General features: G+C 39.3%; 1 protein-coding gene across 1 annotated transcript in view; it reads left to right on the forward strand.

Annotated features, from left to right (window-relative positions):
- Nucleotides 1-19,546, forward strand: part of NAV1 (neuron navigator 1) — a 247,801-nt gene that overhangs the window by 69,081 nt on the left and 159,174 nt on the right. Inside the window, 1 exon segment of the mRNA XM_083360193.1 lies at nt 10,074-10,907. Coding sequence (XP_083216319.1) covers nt 10,074-10,907 — 834 coding nt within the window.

Consider the following 19,546-nt stretch of genomic DNA (forward strand, 5'->3'; position numbering starts at 1 on the left):
AGCAAAAAACACCCCACAGCGAACAATAGGTACACTTAATGACCACAGTTTTCACTTAATGATTGCAGTTTTCACTGTGTTTGCTTAACTACCTCTGACAAAAAAATGTCATAAAATTGGACATGGTCATGTGGTGACCTGTTTAATGACCTACAATTGAAATTGTGGGGTCAATTATAGTCGTAAGTCAAGGACTACCAGGTTTTTTAAAATCTTTATTTCCACTATTGTTTCATCTTGTCTCTTACCTCATTGCAGTATTTCAAAGACTAAAATCAACAAGACAGGAGAGAGTGGGCATGTCTGTCTCCTTTTTTGTATCTCATGAAGCTTTGTTAGATCTCTATTAACAATTATTTGTGCTTTTTGTGAACTGTAAATTAATCTTACCCATTTTATAAGTTCTTTCCAAAATTCCTATTTACCAAAAGCTTGAATAAGAAAACCCACTTCAACTTGCCAAAGGCATTCTCTGAAAAAAAAATCAATGCTGCTTCTTCATTATTGTGTTGCTCCAAATATTCTAAAATATCCAACAATTGTCATGCAAATTTATGAAGTATTTAGATTTGCATTGTGTATGTAAGAGTGTTTATATGGATTTATTGGCTTAAAATTATTTTCACTTCCTGGATAAAGGATGTTTTCTACCTCCATTGTTGAGTTGTGTATTTGTGTGTTAATGGAGCCAAAGCCTCACACTTTGTGATGTGATCCTTTGGAGGAGGGAACAAGCCACTATCTGTTTCTTACATTGTGGCTTGCACAAAATCTAGTGGTTTTAAACAAGTTTCAGGAGAAGTGAAATGCACTTTGGGGGATTTGAAAACAAAATCATCTCTCCCCCGCCTGTATGTATTCTTTTTTCGAACACTAAAAACTTTGTCCCTGGTCTTTATTGTCTCTTGGAGTGACTTCAAAAAGGAGACTGAAAACCTTCTAATCTATAGGACAAGCAGAGCATTCTGTTCTGATTTGCCAAGTGAAAAAGCTCTGCATTAAGTGCTTCTGAAGGACTCTTAAAAATAAAAGCCAAATTGCACGTATCCTGTTACTATATTTCACAGTTTATAAAAAAACTGGCATCAAGCACTTTCACACACCGAGACAAGTATTAATCTAGAAAGAGGCATTTTATGCCCTGCTCTGCCCTCAGAGATAGCATTTGAGACCAAGAGGAGACACTGCATTCAGAGTTGCGGAGAGTCAGACAGCATATAAATTTAATAAATTGCATTAAATTAAATTGCTTCAGGCATGCAAAAATTCCAATCCAAGATGCTTTTTTAGGATTTGGGGTGGAAAAACAAACAGGGACATCTTTACAGGCCTCCTGGATTATTTCTAGAATTTTTGTAGGCAGGAATGTTGGGTCATTCTTCCCTATTGAATTAACGTACTACCTATATATCCTGCGTTGACACAAAACGAAGGTGCCATAAAATTTGTTGTAGGTCTACTTTGTATCTTTTGTGTCTATTTTGAAGGTCTCACAATAATTGTGTCCCAAACCTGCTCTGGTAACATTTTTTCCCCCTGCAATGGCACTATGATATTCTCATTTTATCCCCAGCCCATGAGGGAGACTGGTTGGAGTTAACAAATTGTAACTGGTTTTAAAGTATTATTTCCTCCCTTGTTTCAAAACCACCCAAGGTCATCAACAAGGCGTGTAAAAAACTTGCAGGCACGTCAGGTAGCTGGCAGTGGCTGGAAATAGAGGAAGGAATGACAAATTTCATGCTGATGTAGGTTTTTTTGCTGATTCAAAGATAGTGGTGAAAATCCATAATGGAGAAAGAACCTGAATCACTAACTAACTAATATGAGGAGGGTCATATTTCTCAGCTAGTTATATCTCTCTTTCCAATCCCCCCATATCAAATTTGGGCAACTCCATTCCAAGGTAAAATAATGCTAAACAAGGGGGATAGGGGAATACTCTTGGACACAAATGCCTCAGAGAACAGGGAAGCTGACACTGCCTTGATTGTGCCATTAGCTTGGTCCTGTACAGAAGGAGAACTGAAACGGATTAGCTGATACATAGCCAATCTTTTACTGCAAGAGAAAGGAAGTGATTGAAATGGACAAATGCAAAAAAATGTAGTAATTGCACAACAGAAGGTCAGTTCAACATTTCTCTCATGAGTTTACTGGGGGTGCTTATTTAAAAACAAAGTTATCTATCCACTGGTATAATTTCAAAATACTTTTAAAACGTAATCTGAAACATGCCATTTTTATTTGTAATGTTCCTTCTTCTGGAGTGTAGTCCAACCACAATAAAAAATAAAAACAAAAATTATACACAAAGAACATAAAAGCAATAAATTCACTGTACAATATGATTTATTTACATTTGTAATAAAGATTCTTATAAATGTGAATGAAGGCAAATATACGTGTCCCAGGATAATGTTGTTGAGAATGGGCCCAGCCTAAGTCTGAAAGCTTGGAAGAATAAACATCTGGTCCCGATGACTGACTCAAATAGGATCCTGCAACTTCTGTAATTATAAAGTTCTAAACCTAACTTTGCTACTAAGATTTAGAGTATACAGCTGCACAACTATTCTCAGCATCTGCTCAAAATAAATATTTTTTCCTAAATAAAATGATGGAATTCTAATCATTTCAGAATATTGATGAGGCAAAATTGGCTAATTTGCCATCTTACTCCATCCCAAATAAAACAGTAGAGATTTCCTCTTTTCATGCTTCCCTTCTTCAAACTTGCAAGATTTTGTTCATGCAGCTCATAATAAAGTAGCTCATCTAGTCATGTTTCCTGTCTGGTTTATCTGGGATGTTTGATATCGATCTTGCAAATCTGAAGCTATAAGCTTCCCACTGCCACATTTAATCATCTGATCAACTTAGGTCTTCGTAAGTTTCTTTCTCTGACCATTAAGTTCTTGGGGTCTCCTCCATCTCTTGTCTGAGTGTTTCCTGAGGAAGCATCTCTTTCTCTTGTCCCCCAAGGTCATCCAAACATTTCAGATGAAGGTGGGCTAGTGACCCAGGGACAGAAAATGGTTCTAAATACTGCCAAAATACACCTCTGATCCTATCCATAATACCTGACCTCACCTCCAAGATTAAAACAAAAACCAGAGATTTTACATCCTTTTTAAAATGTAAGAGAACTCAAGATTACTCATATGGACACTTATGATCTCTGAAATGAAAATATATGAACGAACATTTGCTGAGGTAGTGTTACTGTAGTTTAACAGACAAATAACTTTGCTATACTAAATTATGATGATGTTATACTTTTTCACTCATAGCATGGGTACAAAATGTGGAGTGTTGTAGATCCAAGGGTACTGAAAGTGTGGATGGCACACCTATGTTTTTATAAGTTGAATTAATAAACTAAACAGTAGACACTTGCATCATGATACAGGAGCAGATATTCTAAACAGATTTAAAGCAGTCTGTCAAAGCTTATGCTTGAATAACTCATTGGTCTTTCAGGTCCATAAAACACTTATTATTTTAGAAATTTTGTCTATGGAGATTCTCAGTCATCCAGGTCATAGTTATCCCAAAGATGCTTTTTCAAGAGGCAACTGGACTTTCTTGTTTTTCTTTGAAGACGTTTTACTTCTCATCCAAGAAGCTTCTTCAGCTCTGATTGGATGGTGGGGGAATGGAAGGATTTATACTCCTTGCAGACAGCTGGTCATTTGCATTCTTTTAGAGAGTAGTTGATGCCACCTGGAAGTTTATCTGTGTCGTCAGAGTCACCTGAGTACTGCAAATGGGTGTGGAGCTCTTTTGGAACTGTTTGAATGGACTGTGTTGTAGACTGAAGACAGATGATGTCGTATTCCCCCCCCCATTGAAAAAAAGGGCTGTTTAGAACTTTTTTTTTAGTCCAGCTTCTTGTGGTACCCACTGTTTTCAAAGCTACATGTGTAAATCTTCATTTCTCAGGGACAGAAATGTGAGACTAGCATTATCTCAAATACTGAGGTAATCAGATTGTTGTACAATGCCTGAACAATGGTGGCTATAAGAATAATTTTAAAAGATTATCTTTTTTCTATAGAACTAGTACTTCTACAACAGACTTCTCCTGCCAGGTGTCTCTATTCTTTTCCTGTGTGGTCATTGAAAAGGCTCTCTGGGGAAAAAGAAATTGCATTCTAATATGTCTAGATGACATTTAGTGGGGAGGGTTCTAAACCAACCATTTGCCCTCATATTATAGCTACATCCTCGGTATCCCCAAAAGGTAGGAATATTATGCAGAACATGAATTCTGGAACTGTTCCCAACCCTTAATAATAGCTGTGCTATGATTCAATTGACTGGGATGGAGGAGGTAGTAGGTTTACAGCAGAGGACTTGGCAAAATTTTTATCCAATCTCTTGTGGGAAAGCTTTAGCTTGCGCTCTCTCTCTCTCTCTCTCTCTCTCTCTCTCTCTCTCTCTCTCTCTCTCTCTCTCTCTTTGCAGCTTCTGATTAGATCTGGACCATTTTTGTATTCAAACTTTCTCTTCCCAGTTTTTATGCCCCCTCATTCTGTTTAGATTTTGGAAAGTTATGTTTTGGACAGAGCTGATTTATTTATTACATAATTTCTGTTCAACTTTCTATTCAGTTATGGTACATTATATATGTTAGGGTTATGATGATGAACCAAAGGATTAGTAAGAAAACAGAAATATTCACTATTAACCCTTCACTTGTGGTCTTAGTCTAAGGAGCACATTCAATCCATGTACCCATTATTTATTTAGTTTTGATTATTTTTATCCTATTCTTTCATATGTAAGAGAACTCACATTAACACAAAAATATTATCATTTAACATATCCAAATATAAAATATAGGAAGGTTAGCTTAATCTAAATCTTGTTTTTACTGTATTTGTTCCTCCTTCTATTCTCTAGACACATCTCTTTGAAATGTGATTTTTTTGTTTATCTTTCAAGTTAGTTCAGATCAACTCCACCCGAGACAATATTCAGAGGCTCATCTGTAATGATTCTGCACTTTTTTCATGTACAGCAGACCAATATTTGCCTTGATTTGTCTTGAAGATAATTTCATCAGATAAGGAGACACTGGTTAAACCACCTATTAGTGAGTTAGGATGAATTAATGAAAATGGGGATATTAGGAGATAGGTGTATCTGTTCCCATGCAAGTAAAATTAGCTTCATACTATAGCTCCCTAACAGTTTAGACAGACTGTACAAAGTGACTGTTCTGGTTCCTGCTCAGACTGATATGGAATGCATGTCCCAAATGCAAAGTATTCTGAACAGCGAGAACAGAGATGAAACCCAGAAGAGCCTATGAGTAACATGGATGAGGCATTAAAAGTCCCAAGTCACTGTCTATCCATGCAGAGATAAGAAGACTGCTTCATGTTATGTTAGTTGTTTTGGAATTTGAGGGCAGGGTTTGGTTGACCAATAACGCAGCTGTGACTCAGGGCTGAACGAGCACTTCCTTTCCTTCTATTTTCTTTGATAAATATCTAAGTTGATCTGTTGAGTCTTGCCTGGGTTTATGTCATCAGATTGAGCTGTTTACTTAATAGCAGGATTCCTGAGGGTATTCCTTTCTTAAAATGGATAGCTATCTTTGTATATTTCTTTTTCTACCAATCCAAGAGAATTAACGGTTGCAAATATAGAAATTATCTTGAAAACCAATAGAATTATGTGTTGTTGTGATTTTGCAGCTTTTGCAATTGTTCTTTCCTCAGGTCAGTAATGCTAGAAGAGTTATATATACTAAAATTATAGGGACGCGGTGGCTCAGTGGGTTAGGATGCTGAGCTTGTTGATCAGAAGGTCGGCAGTTTGGCGGGTCGAATCCCGAGTGCCGCGTAACAGAGTGAGCGCCTGTTACTCGTCCCAGCTTCCGCCAACCTAGCAGTTCGAAGGCACGTAAAAATGCAAGTAGAAAAATAGGGACCACTACGGTGGGAAGGTAACAGCGTTCCGTGCGCCTTTGGCGTCTAGTCGTGCCGGCCACATGACCATGGAGACATCCTCGGACAAGCACTGGCTCTTCGGCTTTGAAATGGAGATGAGCACTGGCCCCTAGTCGGAAATGACTAGCACACATGTGTGGGGGAACCTGTACCTTTACCTTTATACTAAAATTGCAGACTTGTGAATATTGATTTGCAAAGGTGCAAATCAATGGGAGACTTTACCAAATAAATATTTTTAAAGCAGTATTCTACCGTAAACACTAAGAGATAAGACAAACTATCATATTTATTAATTTTGATTGTTAAAATAATACTGCTACCATCACTTTTAAAGTATCTCACATTAACTACGTATGCTACATAGCAGTTATTTAGCCCTTTGGAGCAGTCAAAACATTTCACATAGATCATCTCACAAGAAATCTAGAAGGGAGACCAATATCCACCACTGGAGAAGGTTCTTTACCCCAGTCCAAGTCTCTGTTTCTGTGTTCTCCGACAGAGCAAAATTTAAACCATAGACTTCATATTTCAGTTTCTTGGTCATTAGGACACCTCCAGTTCTTACTATGTATGGAATATTTGCTGGCTGTAATCAAAGTCAAGAATACTTGATTTTGACAATTACTGACTCCTCTTTTTATTGTCAGTAACCAATGGCCTATTTTCAATTGAAAGTCTAGCGGTACAGAAACAAGTTGTTTAATGGAGCCTTGGTGGAGCAGTGGGCTAATGCCTCCTTAAGTAACACCAGCTGCCTGCAATTAGTGCAGGTTCGAGTCCCACCAGGCTCAAGGTTGACTCAGCCTTCCATCTTTCCGAGGTAGACTTTGTAAAAATGCCGCTTGGGGGGGCCGAAAACCCTAATAAGCAGGCATATACATAGAATGAAGGCTATTGAAGGCTATGAGCCTTGGTGGAACAGTGGGCTAATGCCTCCTTAAGTAACACCAGCTGCCTGCAATTAGTGCAGGTTCGTGTCCCACCAGGCTCAAGGTTGACTCAGCCTTCCATCCTTCCAAGGTAGGTAAAATGAGGACCCAGATTGTTGGGGGCAATTAAGCTGACTTTGTAATAATGCCGCTTGGGGTGTGTGTGTGAAAGCCCTAACAAGCAGGCATATACATAGAATGAAGGCTACTGCTAAGCTTGTAAGCTGCCCTGAGTCTTCGGAGAAGGGCGGGATATAAATGTAAATAAATAAATAAATAAATAAATAAATAAATAAATAAATATTGCTAAGCACATTGATTTGTGCTTCTTAAGATTGTAAGCCGCCCTTAGTCTTTGGAGAAGGGCGGGATATAAATGGGATTTTAAAAAAAAGGATATTCTCCTTCTACAAGAATCTGCCAGCCACTGAGCTCAACAGGAGAGTCTTTCCCGAATATTGTTGTTCTGCATCGAATATGGACTTTATGAATATGGAGAAGAACCTTCTGACCCTTTCTTAAGTGACTTAATTGATTTTCTGTCATTGGTTTTGTTTTGATTGGCATTTGCTTATCTTTTGAATCATTTTCTATAGTTCTTTGTTGATTCTGTATTTCTTTAAACATCACTGCCTTTAAATCACCTTACTTAATAAAATGTTTAGCAGTAGCTGCTCTGAGCTCACTTTAGGCAGTATAAATCAAAATATAAATTATTGAATGATTGAATGAATGAATGAATGAGCAAACTGATTAAGCACATACAATCCCTGCAAACTACCTTTCATAGGCTTTACTGATACATCTTCATCAACGATTTGGATGAGGGGATAGATGGGGAACTCATCAAATTTGCAGACGACACCAAGCTGGCAGGAATAGCCAACACTCCAGAAGATAGGCTTAAGATTCAGAAGGATCTGGACACACTTGAACACTGAGTGCTATCTAACAAAATGAAATTCAATGGTGAAAAAAGTAAGGTTCTACATTTAGGCAGGAAAAATCAAATGCACAGGTATAGCATAGGTGGTACCTTGCTCAATAGTAGTAACTGTGAGAGGGATCTCAGAGTCCTAGTAGACAATCTCTTCAATATGAGCCAGCAGTGTGCTGCAGCTGCCAAAAAAGCCAACACAGTGCTAGGCTGCATTAACAGAGGGATAGAATCAAGATCAAGTGAAGTATTAATACCACTTTACAATGCCTTGGTAAGGCCACACCTGGAATACTGCATCAAGTTTTGGTCACCACAATGTAAAAAAGATGTTGAGACTCTAGAAAGGGTACAGAGAAGAGCAACAAACATTATTAGGGGACTGAAGGCTAAAACATATAGGGAATGGTTGCTGGAATTGGGTATGTGTAGTTTAACAAAGAGAAGGGTGAGGGGTGACATGATAGCAGTGTTCCAATATCTCAGGGGCTGCCACAAAGAAGAGGGAGTCAAGTTATTCTCCAAAGCACCTGAAAGCAGGACAAGAAGCAACGGATGGAAACTAGTCAAGGAGAGAAGAAACCTAGAACTAAGGAGAAACTTCCTGACAGTTAGAACAATTAACCAGTGAAACAACCTGCCTCCAGAGGTGGTGAATGCTCCAACATTGCAAGTTTTTAAGAAGAGACTGGACAGCCATTTGCCTGAAATAGTATAGGGTTTCCTGCCTGAGCAGGGGGTTGGACTAGATGACCTCCAAGGTCCCTTCCAACTTCTTCTCTTTCTTTTTCTTATTATTGGGAAACTGCGGATTAGTAAATATTGTACATTTTCCTTGGGTAAATTATATTCCAAATTATTTGCAGTGTACAGTCATTTTTCTATGCATGCTCTAGTATATGCTTCACATTCAACTGGAATACGGAACCCAACATGCATGACAAATTGCTGTCCAGCGCCAGAGATATTATTAGCAAAAATTATAATCTTTTACACAGACCTTTCAGAAATGAGTTTAATTGGAATCACTGAACTAATATAGCAACAGCCATATAGAGAAAGACTGTGTATTACACGGGAAAGACAGTTTTTCTCCAAGCAAGGCACTGAGGAGTTTGGCATTTGTGCATTCTTTTTCTCAGCTTGTCACTGAATCTTTCTATTTATTTGTATCGGAGAGAAAATCACCCAGCTGGCTTTGGTGGCTAACAGGGGACTCACACTCATTGTTTTCTGCTTTCTAGCCTGGTGCCCTAACCACTAAACCAAACTGGCTCCATCACTGAGCCTTCCATACATAACATGTAAGGCATTTGTAGGCATGTAAATCATTATTCAAATATGTACCTATAAGTGTATCAGGAACCACAAAATATATTGAAAGGCGTTGGTTTCCAGGAAGGCGAAGGGATATTCAGAAGGTGGCCTAAGTTACCTTAAACAGAGCTTCATGTTTTAAGCGCTAAGATCCATTTCTGGAAAAGGCCATTTGCGACTGACCTCTTGTTTCTATCTCTGAGGGGTGGAGGAGGAGAAGGCAGAGGACGCTCTAAATGGCCTCGGGGTACGACGAGCCTGTTTTGCACGGACGCTTCTCGGACGACGTCCCATTGACGGCGTAAGCCCGAGGACAATTCGCCGAGCCCCCTCCTCTTGCTGCGGGCCCTTTTGTACCGCAGGCAGCTAGCTCTCGTTTGTGCGCGCGCACGCGTACTTATTCCTATGTGGACCCACACACGCGCACACCCCCTCACGCACAATTACCCACGCCTCCTTTTCGCAGAACCAAAAATAGCCTCTCGCGCGTATTGCGCCCCCCCCTCCACCCGCCCCGTTCCCTTTCTCTTCCGAGCCAGCCAGGAGCATCTTGCGGGCGGGCAGGAAAGGCCTTTTTGTGTGTGTATGGGTGTGTGTGTGCGTGTGTGTGCGTGTGTGCCTTAGTCCCTTTCTCTCTCCTCGGCGGCGCTGGAAGAGAGAGAGAGAGAGAGAGAGAGAGAGAGAGAGAGAGAGAGAGAGAGGAGGGGCCGTGCGCTCTTGCGCCTCTGTGAGCGCGCCGGGGCGGGGAAGGTGGCACCGGCTGCTTTCATAGCGTGTCTCTTTTTCTGTTTTATCCTACCACCTCCTCCTCCTCCTCCTCCTCCCGTCTTTCCTTTCTTTCGCCTTCCTCCCAACCCGCTTTCTTCCTCCTTCCCGTTCCCCCCCTCTTCTTTCGTTCTTTCTTCTCCCTCCGTGCTTCAGAAGCTGGGCTTTTAAATGGTTTCCTCGCGGCGGGCGGGAAGAAGATGCTCGGTAGCAGCGGCGGCGGCGGCAGCAACCGCGTCAGGAGTCTGCAGCAGGACGCGGAGCTGAACGGCGGCGAGGAAGGGCCAGAGGAGCTGAAGGGCTTCAAGAAGGCGGCGTCCGAGGGTAGCAAGGCCATGATGCAGAAGCGCGCCAACCCCAAAGGCCCTGCCGGGGTGGCGCCCAGGGCGGCGGAGCTGAAGGTCTTCAAGTCGGACAGCGTGGAGGCTCGCCTGCCGGTGGCTTCCAACCTGCGCAAGCAGAAGTCCCTCACCAACCTCTCCTTCCTGACCGACAGCGAGAAGAAGATGCAGCTCTACGAGCCCAAATGGAGCGACGACATGGCCAAGGCGGCCAAAGGTTTCGGGGGCCGCAGCCTCAAAAGCGGCAAGCAGGCGCCCACGCTCATGTCCAAGAACCTCTCCCGGTCCGAGCACTCGCTCTTTCAGGCTAAGTTGGCCCCGGCCATCGGCAACAAACCGCCGCTGGCGCCGCTGCCTTCCAACCTGGGTAAACCCAGCCGGATCCCGCGGGGGCCTTACGCCGAAGTCAAACCGCTCAGCAAAGCCCCCGAGGCGGGCAGTGGCGACGACCCCAAGTCGGACGACGAGATCCTTTCCAACAAGGGCAAAGCGGCGCAGCAGAAGCCGCCGCCGCCGCCGCCACAAACGGCCACTCAGCCGTCCGGGAAAGGGGCACCGCCGGAGGAGAAGGCTTTCCTGAAGGTGGATCCCGAACTGGTAGTCACCGTGCTGGGCGACCTGGAGCAGCTGCTCTTCAGCCAGATGCTCGGTGAGTCAACCCGTCCCCTTCCTTCCCGTGGATCCGCCTTGCTGGTGAAGGTTGTTGGGGCTTTTGAGCGGGAGTCATCGCTCCTTCGGAAAACAGCCTGTGTGGGGAGTCTGCAGGGCTTCGGATGTGACTCCCCATTGATTGGGTCCTCTCTGTGGAAACCGAAGCTGTTTGGTGTCTGATGGCATTGAGTCTTTTAGAGAGCAGGGGACTTTGAGGCTTAGAAAGAGCAAGTAACACTCCAGAGAAAGGGATATCCTGAGTATGCCATTTCAGTTTGGTCATTTTCCAGCTGTCAGCACTCTTGGCCGGTTTCCTGCCATCTTCATTATGCATTCATTCCTGTTTTGTTCCTAGAGAGTGTATGCTTGCTCTTTTTTCCAGGGGAAAGTAGAATCATTTCTAACCTGACCTAATTGACCTGGTTGGGCTGAATGTTTTTGGTTTTCAGGCAAAAATGTAAAATGGGTAGCTAAAATGGCCATAAAGAATAGAAAATATTTTGATTTTTTTTTCATGGTTCAGACAAGTCAAGGGGAAGATAAGGGACAGAAATGTGGTTCCTATTTCAGGCAATTAAGCAGAGCAGGGGGAACAAGCAAAGGAAAATGGTAAAAATGGGGCAAATCTAGAACCATAGTTTAGCAGAATCAGGTATACTTGACTAGAGAAGGATTGGTCTGCAGGGGCATGTGAGAACCCATGCTAAAATGGATGGCTCCCCATTTGTTCAGCTGGGGAATGATAGTAGAAAGGATCCTTTTCTGTGTTTGCAGTTATGTCATGGCAGCGTTCTAATCGTTCTGCAGGCAGTTTATGGGTACGAACAGATGCCTGTGGGGAGGGACAGAGAAGTACTGCTACTGTGACTGCTGTATGAGCAGCCATTCCCAAAGCTGGAAAAGCACAAATTGTGAGATGCAGTAGGCTGTTTTTGCAATTTCCTATAGACAAATGTGCACCCATGGTTTTAGCAGATGTGCTTGGACATACTGTAAATCCTTGCTGCTTTCTGATTGAGGCTGGTGGCAGAGGGGAGTGGTCACCAGCATCTTCAACACCAGCATCTTCAACACCAGCATCTTCAACAATAAATATAACTAAATAAATAAATAAATAAATAAACACCAGCTGCAATTGAAAGTGGGGGTACAGGGCTCTAGCGAGGGAGGGATGGGCTGATGCATCCTTGAACAGACTGCGAAGAATGGACTCTTGTTTGGTTACTAGGGTGATCTGCAAAGGAACAGTGCTGCTGCTATTGCTACTTTCCACACCTGGAATTTCTCTGAGACATCCGCCCAGGAATGGCTGCTTTGTAAACGTTGTTCGCTTAGCTTAGAGAGAATAAATAGCAGTACTGCCTAAGTACCAACAGTTTGGTTTCTATGCAACGGCTTGGCTCATAGTGATCCATCACTAAGGAATACAAAATTCTCTCTTCCCCGCCGCATAAATACTGTTGTCTAACTGATCTGTATGCAGAGAGGAGAGAATTCAAACGGGAACATCTACATTTAGGAGCAGGACATTTGGGAGGATGCCTAAAATACTGGGATTGGCGCTCTTAAACTGCAATCCTGCATACTTGATAAGGCTTAGTTTTCAATAAGCATGTGGTGTAAGAAATTTAGGATTGTCTGTCTGCATTCTCCTGGGTCATGTGCTGTCTGTATCTTAAAAAACTACCACACCCTTTGGGTTGACTAGCAACTGTTGCTACTACTTGAACTATTCAAAGAACATGATTTGTGGTATTGATAGCATTAGAATTTTGGGTAATAGACTAGGGCCAGAACTAGGAGAAAATAAGACTGCAGTAGCCCAACTAGAAATAGCTATATGAGAAAGGAGCCTGGAATTAAGAGCAAGCTATGAAAGTTGAAACAACAATTGCTAGAATAACAGAAAAACACAGATTTAGGATTCTTATCTTAGGGAATGTTATAATGTGAAAAAAGATGTGTCTGGGACACTAGCATTTTGGCAGAGACTGTTTCTGAAAACAGAATAATAAAAGATGAAATAAAAGAAGTGTTGTTAGGTAAGCACTGCATAGAAAGAGTCCTATTTTGGTAGCCTAGTACATATGTTGCATGGAAAAAGTCCTGGGGTCAATCTTTCAAATCCATTAAGATTAGGACAAATCTACTGGAAACTCTGGAGTGCTACTGCTTCAGAATAGGTAGTTCAGAGACAGTTAGCTTGGTAGTCAAAATCCATTTTTTCTCATTCCAGAGTAAGGAGAGTAAGGTGTAGTGCTTAAGGAGACTGTGAGTCATTCTCTCTCAGCCTAACCCATCTCACAATGTTGTGGGGAAAAGAGGAGGAGGAATGATTATTATATATATTTGCTACCTTGAATTACTTATAAGTAATAAATAAGGGATAATAATAAAAAAGTGAAATAATGGATTTAAGTTACTGGAAGGCAACTTCTAACTGAATGTTAGGAATAATGTCTATCAGTTTTGCTACCTTAATGAAGGAGTCAGTAACAGAGTGATGGTATATTTGTCTTTACTGGATGTGTTAAGCAGATGATACACAGCCTTTTGTCAGGTATGCTTTAAGATGAAGTATACTAAGAATACTTCTGCCAACCTAGCAGTTCGAAAGCACGTAAAAATGCAAGTAGAAAAATAGGGACCGCTACTGTGGGAAGGTAACAGCGTTCCATGCGCCTTTGGCGTCTAGTCATGCCGGCCACATGACCACGGAGACGTCCTTGGACAAGCGCTGGCTCTTCGGCTTTGAAACAGAGATGAGCACTGGCCCCTAGAGTCGGAAACGACTAGCACGCATGTGCGGGGGAACCTTTACCTATACTAAGAAACGACTAGCACACATGTACGGGGGAACCTTTACCTTTTTTATACTAAGAAGGCTATTGGATGATGGCCTAAGTAGCACTTTCTAGTCTTGCATTTCAGTGAGTATGGAAGGGATGGCTGGTTTTTCAATTTGCTACTATGTGATATGGCTATCAGTTTGGCTGGATTCAAAAAAATGGTTGGACCAATTCATGGAAGTCATGGGAATCGGTGGCTAATTAGCCTTGATGACAGTATGATTGCCTCTGAAGGCCATCTGCTGAGAAACTGTTGGCTTTCCTTGTGCAGCTTGTTGGCTCCTGTGAGAATAGACTGCTGGATTAAATGGGCCAGGAGTTTGATCCAGCAAGGCATAGCTTATGTTGTTCTAAACAAAGACCGTTATGTAGAAAAACAATGAATACAATGGATGTATTCTGTTATATTTGAAGATGATCTGAACTCAATAATGGCAGTCCAAGTGCTTCTGAATCATTTTTATGTAGAAAAAACTGTGTATAAAACAACATTGAATATTCAAGAATGTTAGTAAAGATGGGTAATGTTGCAGAACTATCACAGAGCTAAAGGATTTCAACCAAAATTATTGAGCACTGGTAGAACTGAGAAAAAATACCACATAACAGGCTGTAAGATGAAAAATAAGATTTGTGTCAGAAGAAGAAGCTGTTGATAGAGCCACTGAATAAATAAGAGAAATAACTTATTTGAAAATTACAAGTCTACAGAATCTAGACAATATGAACTTTTTGCATTGTGCCTCTTTATGTTGCCTGTAGCACTTTGCATATAACAATTTGGTTTGCAGTTTCTTAAATGAGGGAGGAAAATACTTCCAAAATATGAAATAAAATTGGAGGGTTTATCATAATAGTTATTAGCCTCTATTAGATAGAGTATGGATAAAGCAAATTGTTTAGGAATTGATTTTATATTTTGAAATTAAATGCTTGTTTTCCACTTTCGTCAAGCTCTTCCCTCATAGGACATTTCGTTTGCATCTTTGGTATGTCTTCTTCCAGGCCAAGAATTAAGTACATTCTGTGGAAATAAATATATATCCTGTGTCAAATGTAGAATGATTCTTAAGAAGAGAAAAGGAAATGGAAAACCCAATTACTGGTATATATATATATATATATATATATATATATATATATATATATATATATATATATATATATATATATATATATGTGTGTGTGTGTGTGTGTGTGTGTGTGTGTGTGTGTGTGTGTCTGTGTCTGTGTCTGTGTCTGTGTCTGTGTGTGTGTGTGTCCTTCATTCTATGTATATGCCTGCTTATTAGGGCTTTCACACACACCCCAAGCGGCATTATTACAAAGTCAGCTTAATTGCCCCCAACAATCTGGGTCCTCATTTTATCTACCTCGGAAGGATGGAAGGCTGAGTCAACCTTGAGCCTGTCCAGGATAGGAGAATTCACTATCTTCCAAAATGACTTGTTAGGAATGACAGTTTAAACAGGTCTTAAGACTATTATTCCATGCCTTTATTCTGGGAGAATATACAACAGGTCATGTTTTTCTTCAGGGTCACACCACTTCAGGTATATGGAGAGATTTTTGTTGCATAACAATTCAGTCTTGTCTTCTCAAGGCTAAATATGCTAGTTACATAATCTTTTCTTGTAGAAACATTTCTAATTCCCTTTTGTCTTTGTATCACTTCTTTATATTAGTTCTGAGTTCTCTAATTTAACATGTGAAATCTTGAGTTTGGGTGTGACCAGTGCAGAAGAACAGAAACATTACTTTATATGATTTGAAAATTATACTTCTACTGATGCAGCCTGAAATTGTGTTTGTCTTTTTGGCAAGCACATCACAACTTGTGATTAAATATAATTCCAACTTTTCTTTCATACATATTATTGCCTAGCCATGGTAAATGTATAGTTGTTGAACTGTACATTTTGTAAGTGTATATTTACATTCTTTTCTTTAGATGGAGAACTTTACATTTGTTTCTGTTAAACTTCATTTTGTCATATATAGGACATGTGTATGGCAAACAGTTGCAACCCAGACAAATTTCTTCCCTACCACTATTTTTATTGAGAAGTGAATTTGTACCTGATCTGCTTATTAGAACAATAGAGAATCTCTTAATTTCTGTTTCAATTCACTTGTATTACATATTTATTGATTCCTTCTCAGGAATCTTTTGTCTAAATCGGAGGTCTGATATGAACTTTTCTTTTTCTTTTAAAAAGCGTTACTTTTCTATGCACTTCTATTCCTCTTTTTGTCTTTCTCAATGTTTAAATATATTTATGACACCCACTAGATAGTATTGTATTCCTTTAAAAACATTCATTTTATTCTGCTTTGTATCTATAGCTTACCTAGAATCTGGTAAGCTATCCTTGGTGTTTTGGTAAGCAATTAAAAACTATGCTGTACCCAACAGTGTTTGGATATTTATCTTAATTTATGGCATCTTAATTGGCACATCTAGCTAAGAATTTAATTTAAAATTTCATTTTATTTATTTATTTATTTATTCATTTTATTGTTCATCCCTGTAAAGCCACAAGAGTTTTGGAAGACTTTACAATATGCTTCTTAATCAAATACTTTACATTATTTGACATCATCTGCAAATCTTTGTTCACACTTTTCTCAGATTGTTATTATTATTATATTAACAAGAACAATTTCTATACACATCATAGGAGGCAACGCATCATGCACCTATTTTACTGTAATGATACAACAGCTCATAAATACCCTTTCTATGATCTTTCTATGATTAATATAGTTGTAATTTATTCTAGTCCCTCACTATTTATTTTTGTAGGGAGATTTTTGTGAAAGTCACCATCATACACTTTCTGGAAATATAAGAAATGGAGTAACCTAATATATTTTAAAATATGGCCTCAACTTATAGTTACTTATGCCAGAAACTATAAATAATGTTTCTCCTGAAAATGCCCAGGGATGTGCATATGCAAATAAGCGAGCTCTTACATGATGTGGACATTTCAATTTATAGAAGTAAAGATAGATATGAAAGTATAATATTAATCTTTTAATACACCCCACATTTTTGTACTACTTTCTTTCAGTACTGTGTGGTGCTCACATATTATAACCAGTACTTTCCTTTTAGATAAAAATATGCTAGCCATGGCATCCTGATTTGGATAGGTTGTGGTTAATTTTTGGTAGAAGTGAGCAAGGGTATGAAATTGATTATTTAGTTATATAATAAACCTTCAATTATATTTTGGACAACATCCTAAACATGGTTACTGTAAAATCAAATTGGAAAATTTTGATGTCCTTACAGTCATACCAGAGAAAAGAAAAGGGAGAATGTAGAACCTAGGAACATATTCTTGTAACATTAAACCATGATTTAGGTTTTGACTGAACATATATTCCTTTGGGATACATCATCAGTGCAAACTATGAAAATAACCAACCCTCTTTTTTGTAAAACAAAGGGAATTTCAGGTTTATTGCAAATTGTTCCATAAATGATACACAATGTCAAGCTAGTAGAAGAAGTTGGAGTAGGGATGTCCCGGGATATTTACGGTACTTAAAATAAAACTAGAAATGGCTAACAAATCAGTAAGACAACTGAAGACAAATTGCAGATTGCATCACCTGAATTGAGGCACATCCTGGACTAAATATAGATTGTGCAGATGTATCCTTGGCATTAATTAGCCAGTATGTTATGTAGTGTTTGGCAATAATGAAGTTGCTGTAAGTTATATATACATTTGTCTTGAAAAATGTCAGAATATATGATTGGTTATATGGCAATATGAATAGTACCAGGAACTGTTTAATTATGTCAGTAGCTTGCCTCAATTCTTGATCTTACTTTTTCACTGGTTCCTCAGCATCTAAATTACATAGTTAGGGTACATGCTAAGCATACCATCCTAGTAGGTTTCAAAACTGTTAACAAGAAGCTGCCAGAAGTAAAATACCTCTCTTAATTCACAGGGACTACAAAAAACTACATGGGAAGATTCTAAAGCAGAACATAAAACTCTCAGTCTGCAGTCATCTTGAAGTCAATAAAAGTAATTACTTTAAACCAGCACAGATTTGTCAAGGATAACTTTGTTATTTTTCTCATATTTTGATTTTGGTGAGAAAGTAGATACAATGTATCTGGATCTCAGCAAAATATTTCAGACCATACAGTTTGATCTTGGGCTCAGAATTCTTTAACATTTTTGTTAATGACTTGGATAACGAGAAGGAAGGAATGCTCATTGAATTTGTATATGACACAGAATTGAATGAAAGCTAAAATGAGCATGTTTTGAAAATAAGAGTTGAAAAGGATAGTTTTTCTGTTTGGATATAATAAGAAACTTTATTCAGTTCATACAGGATCTTTGGTGTCACAGCAATAAGACTGGAGGATGGAAACACTACGGTACTAGGAAAATGAGCAGAAAGGTTATGAAAATCTCAGTTAAATAAGGTGGTGTTTAAATATGAGAACTAGGCAACACAGTGGGTGGCAAGATGAATTTGATCTGAGACATCACTTATTACACTCCCATCCTCAATGAATTTTATGAAGATAAAAATAAGATCATCCTTAATCTTGTTCTAGGAAGGGGGAATTTTATGATAAAGAAGCACATATATACCTAACGGTGATAGATGAAATTTGACTTACATTTCTATCGTGACCTTAACATTAGACTTCTCTTTTTCATAGTGAGAAATCTGTAGTGTTAGAACTCTGCTGTTTTGGAAAATCCTGTAGTCACCTGTGATTAATATCCTCTTGACACTTGGCGAGTTGAATGGCATACCCAATCCAAAGAGAGTATAGCATGAACCAAAAGCAACATCATAATAGCTTATTTTGAAACTTGTTATGTCTCTTGACCAAAATGCCCCAAGAGGAAAAGTAAAAAGGGAAGCAAGCTAACAATTCATGTTAGTAAGTCAGAAGAATGGAATTCACCACTAACGGTTTGAATTAACTCTGCTAGCTGATGTCCCATATGTAGATCCCTTGCTAAAGCAGTCTGAACACTGCTGACACTCCAGTTCCCCTTCCCAGGTTCTGTTTCTGCTTTGAACTGAGTTCATTAGTTCATTTCTCAGGCTGAGTCATATGACAGAGGAATTGTTTAAATTTATGTGTATAAACATTAGGCTTGGCATTTGTATCTATTGGAACAAGTATTATTTTAAACATGACCTATATCTAAAAATGCATTTTTACTCTATGTCTTGATTGTCTCAGGGTGATTATATTTCTTCCTTTGTTTTTTTGGCCTTGCTTCATCCAGCCACAAATAGTGTTCTGAAGTAGTCCCTAAATTCTGGAAGACTGCCAATTTCTGTGGTTTGTGAGATAATGTAAAAATATATATATGAGTGTAGAAATTCTGCCTTAAATTGCATGAGCATGCAGGGATGGGCATGGGCATGGGGGAGACCCTAGTTAAAGAGGAACAACTGATTAATTTATAGTGAATCATATAGAAACTGAAAATTGCTGGATTTCTTGGAAAATGCCAGAGAAGATGGATCACAGTCAAAGACTAATACAGTAAACTTTGTTTATGGTTAAGCATGCATACAAAGGATTTCTTAAAGAGATTAACATATTTATTGGAGAGGAATGGCTTTGAATTAACCATTATATGCTCACATTTGCAAAGCAGAAAAGAAAAATAAATAAGATAAACCTTCAGTATAAGCAACCGTCTGGGCATATGTAATCTCCATTAAATCTGAATGTCTGTTAAATCTGAATATAAGTCATTTGTGCCATTTGCATCAATTT

The sequence above is a fragment of the Vipera ursinii genome (genome assembly GCF_947247035.1).
Source record: "Vipera ursinii genome assembly, chromosome: 3".
Lineage (NCBI taxonomy): Eukaryota > Metazoa > Chordata > Lepidosauria > Squamata > Viperidae > Vipera > Vipera ursinii.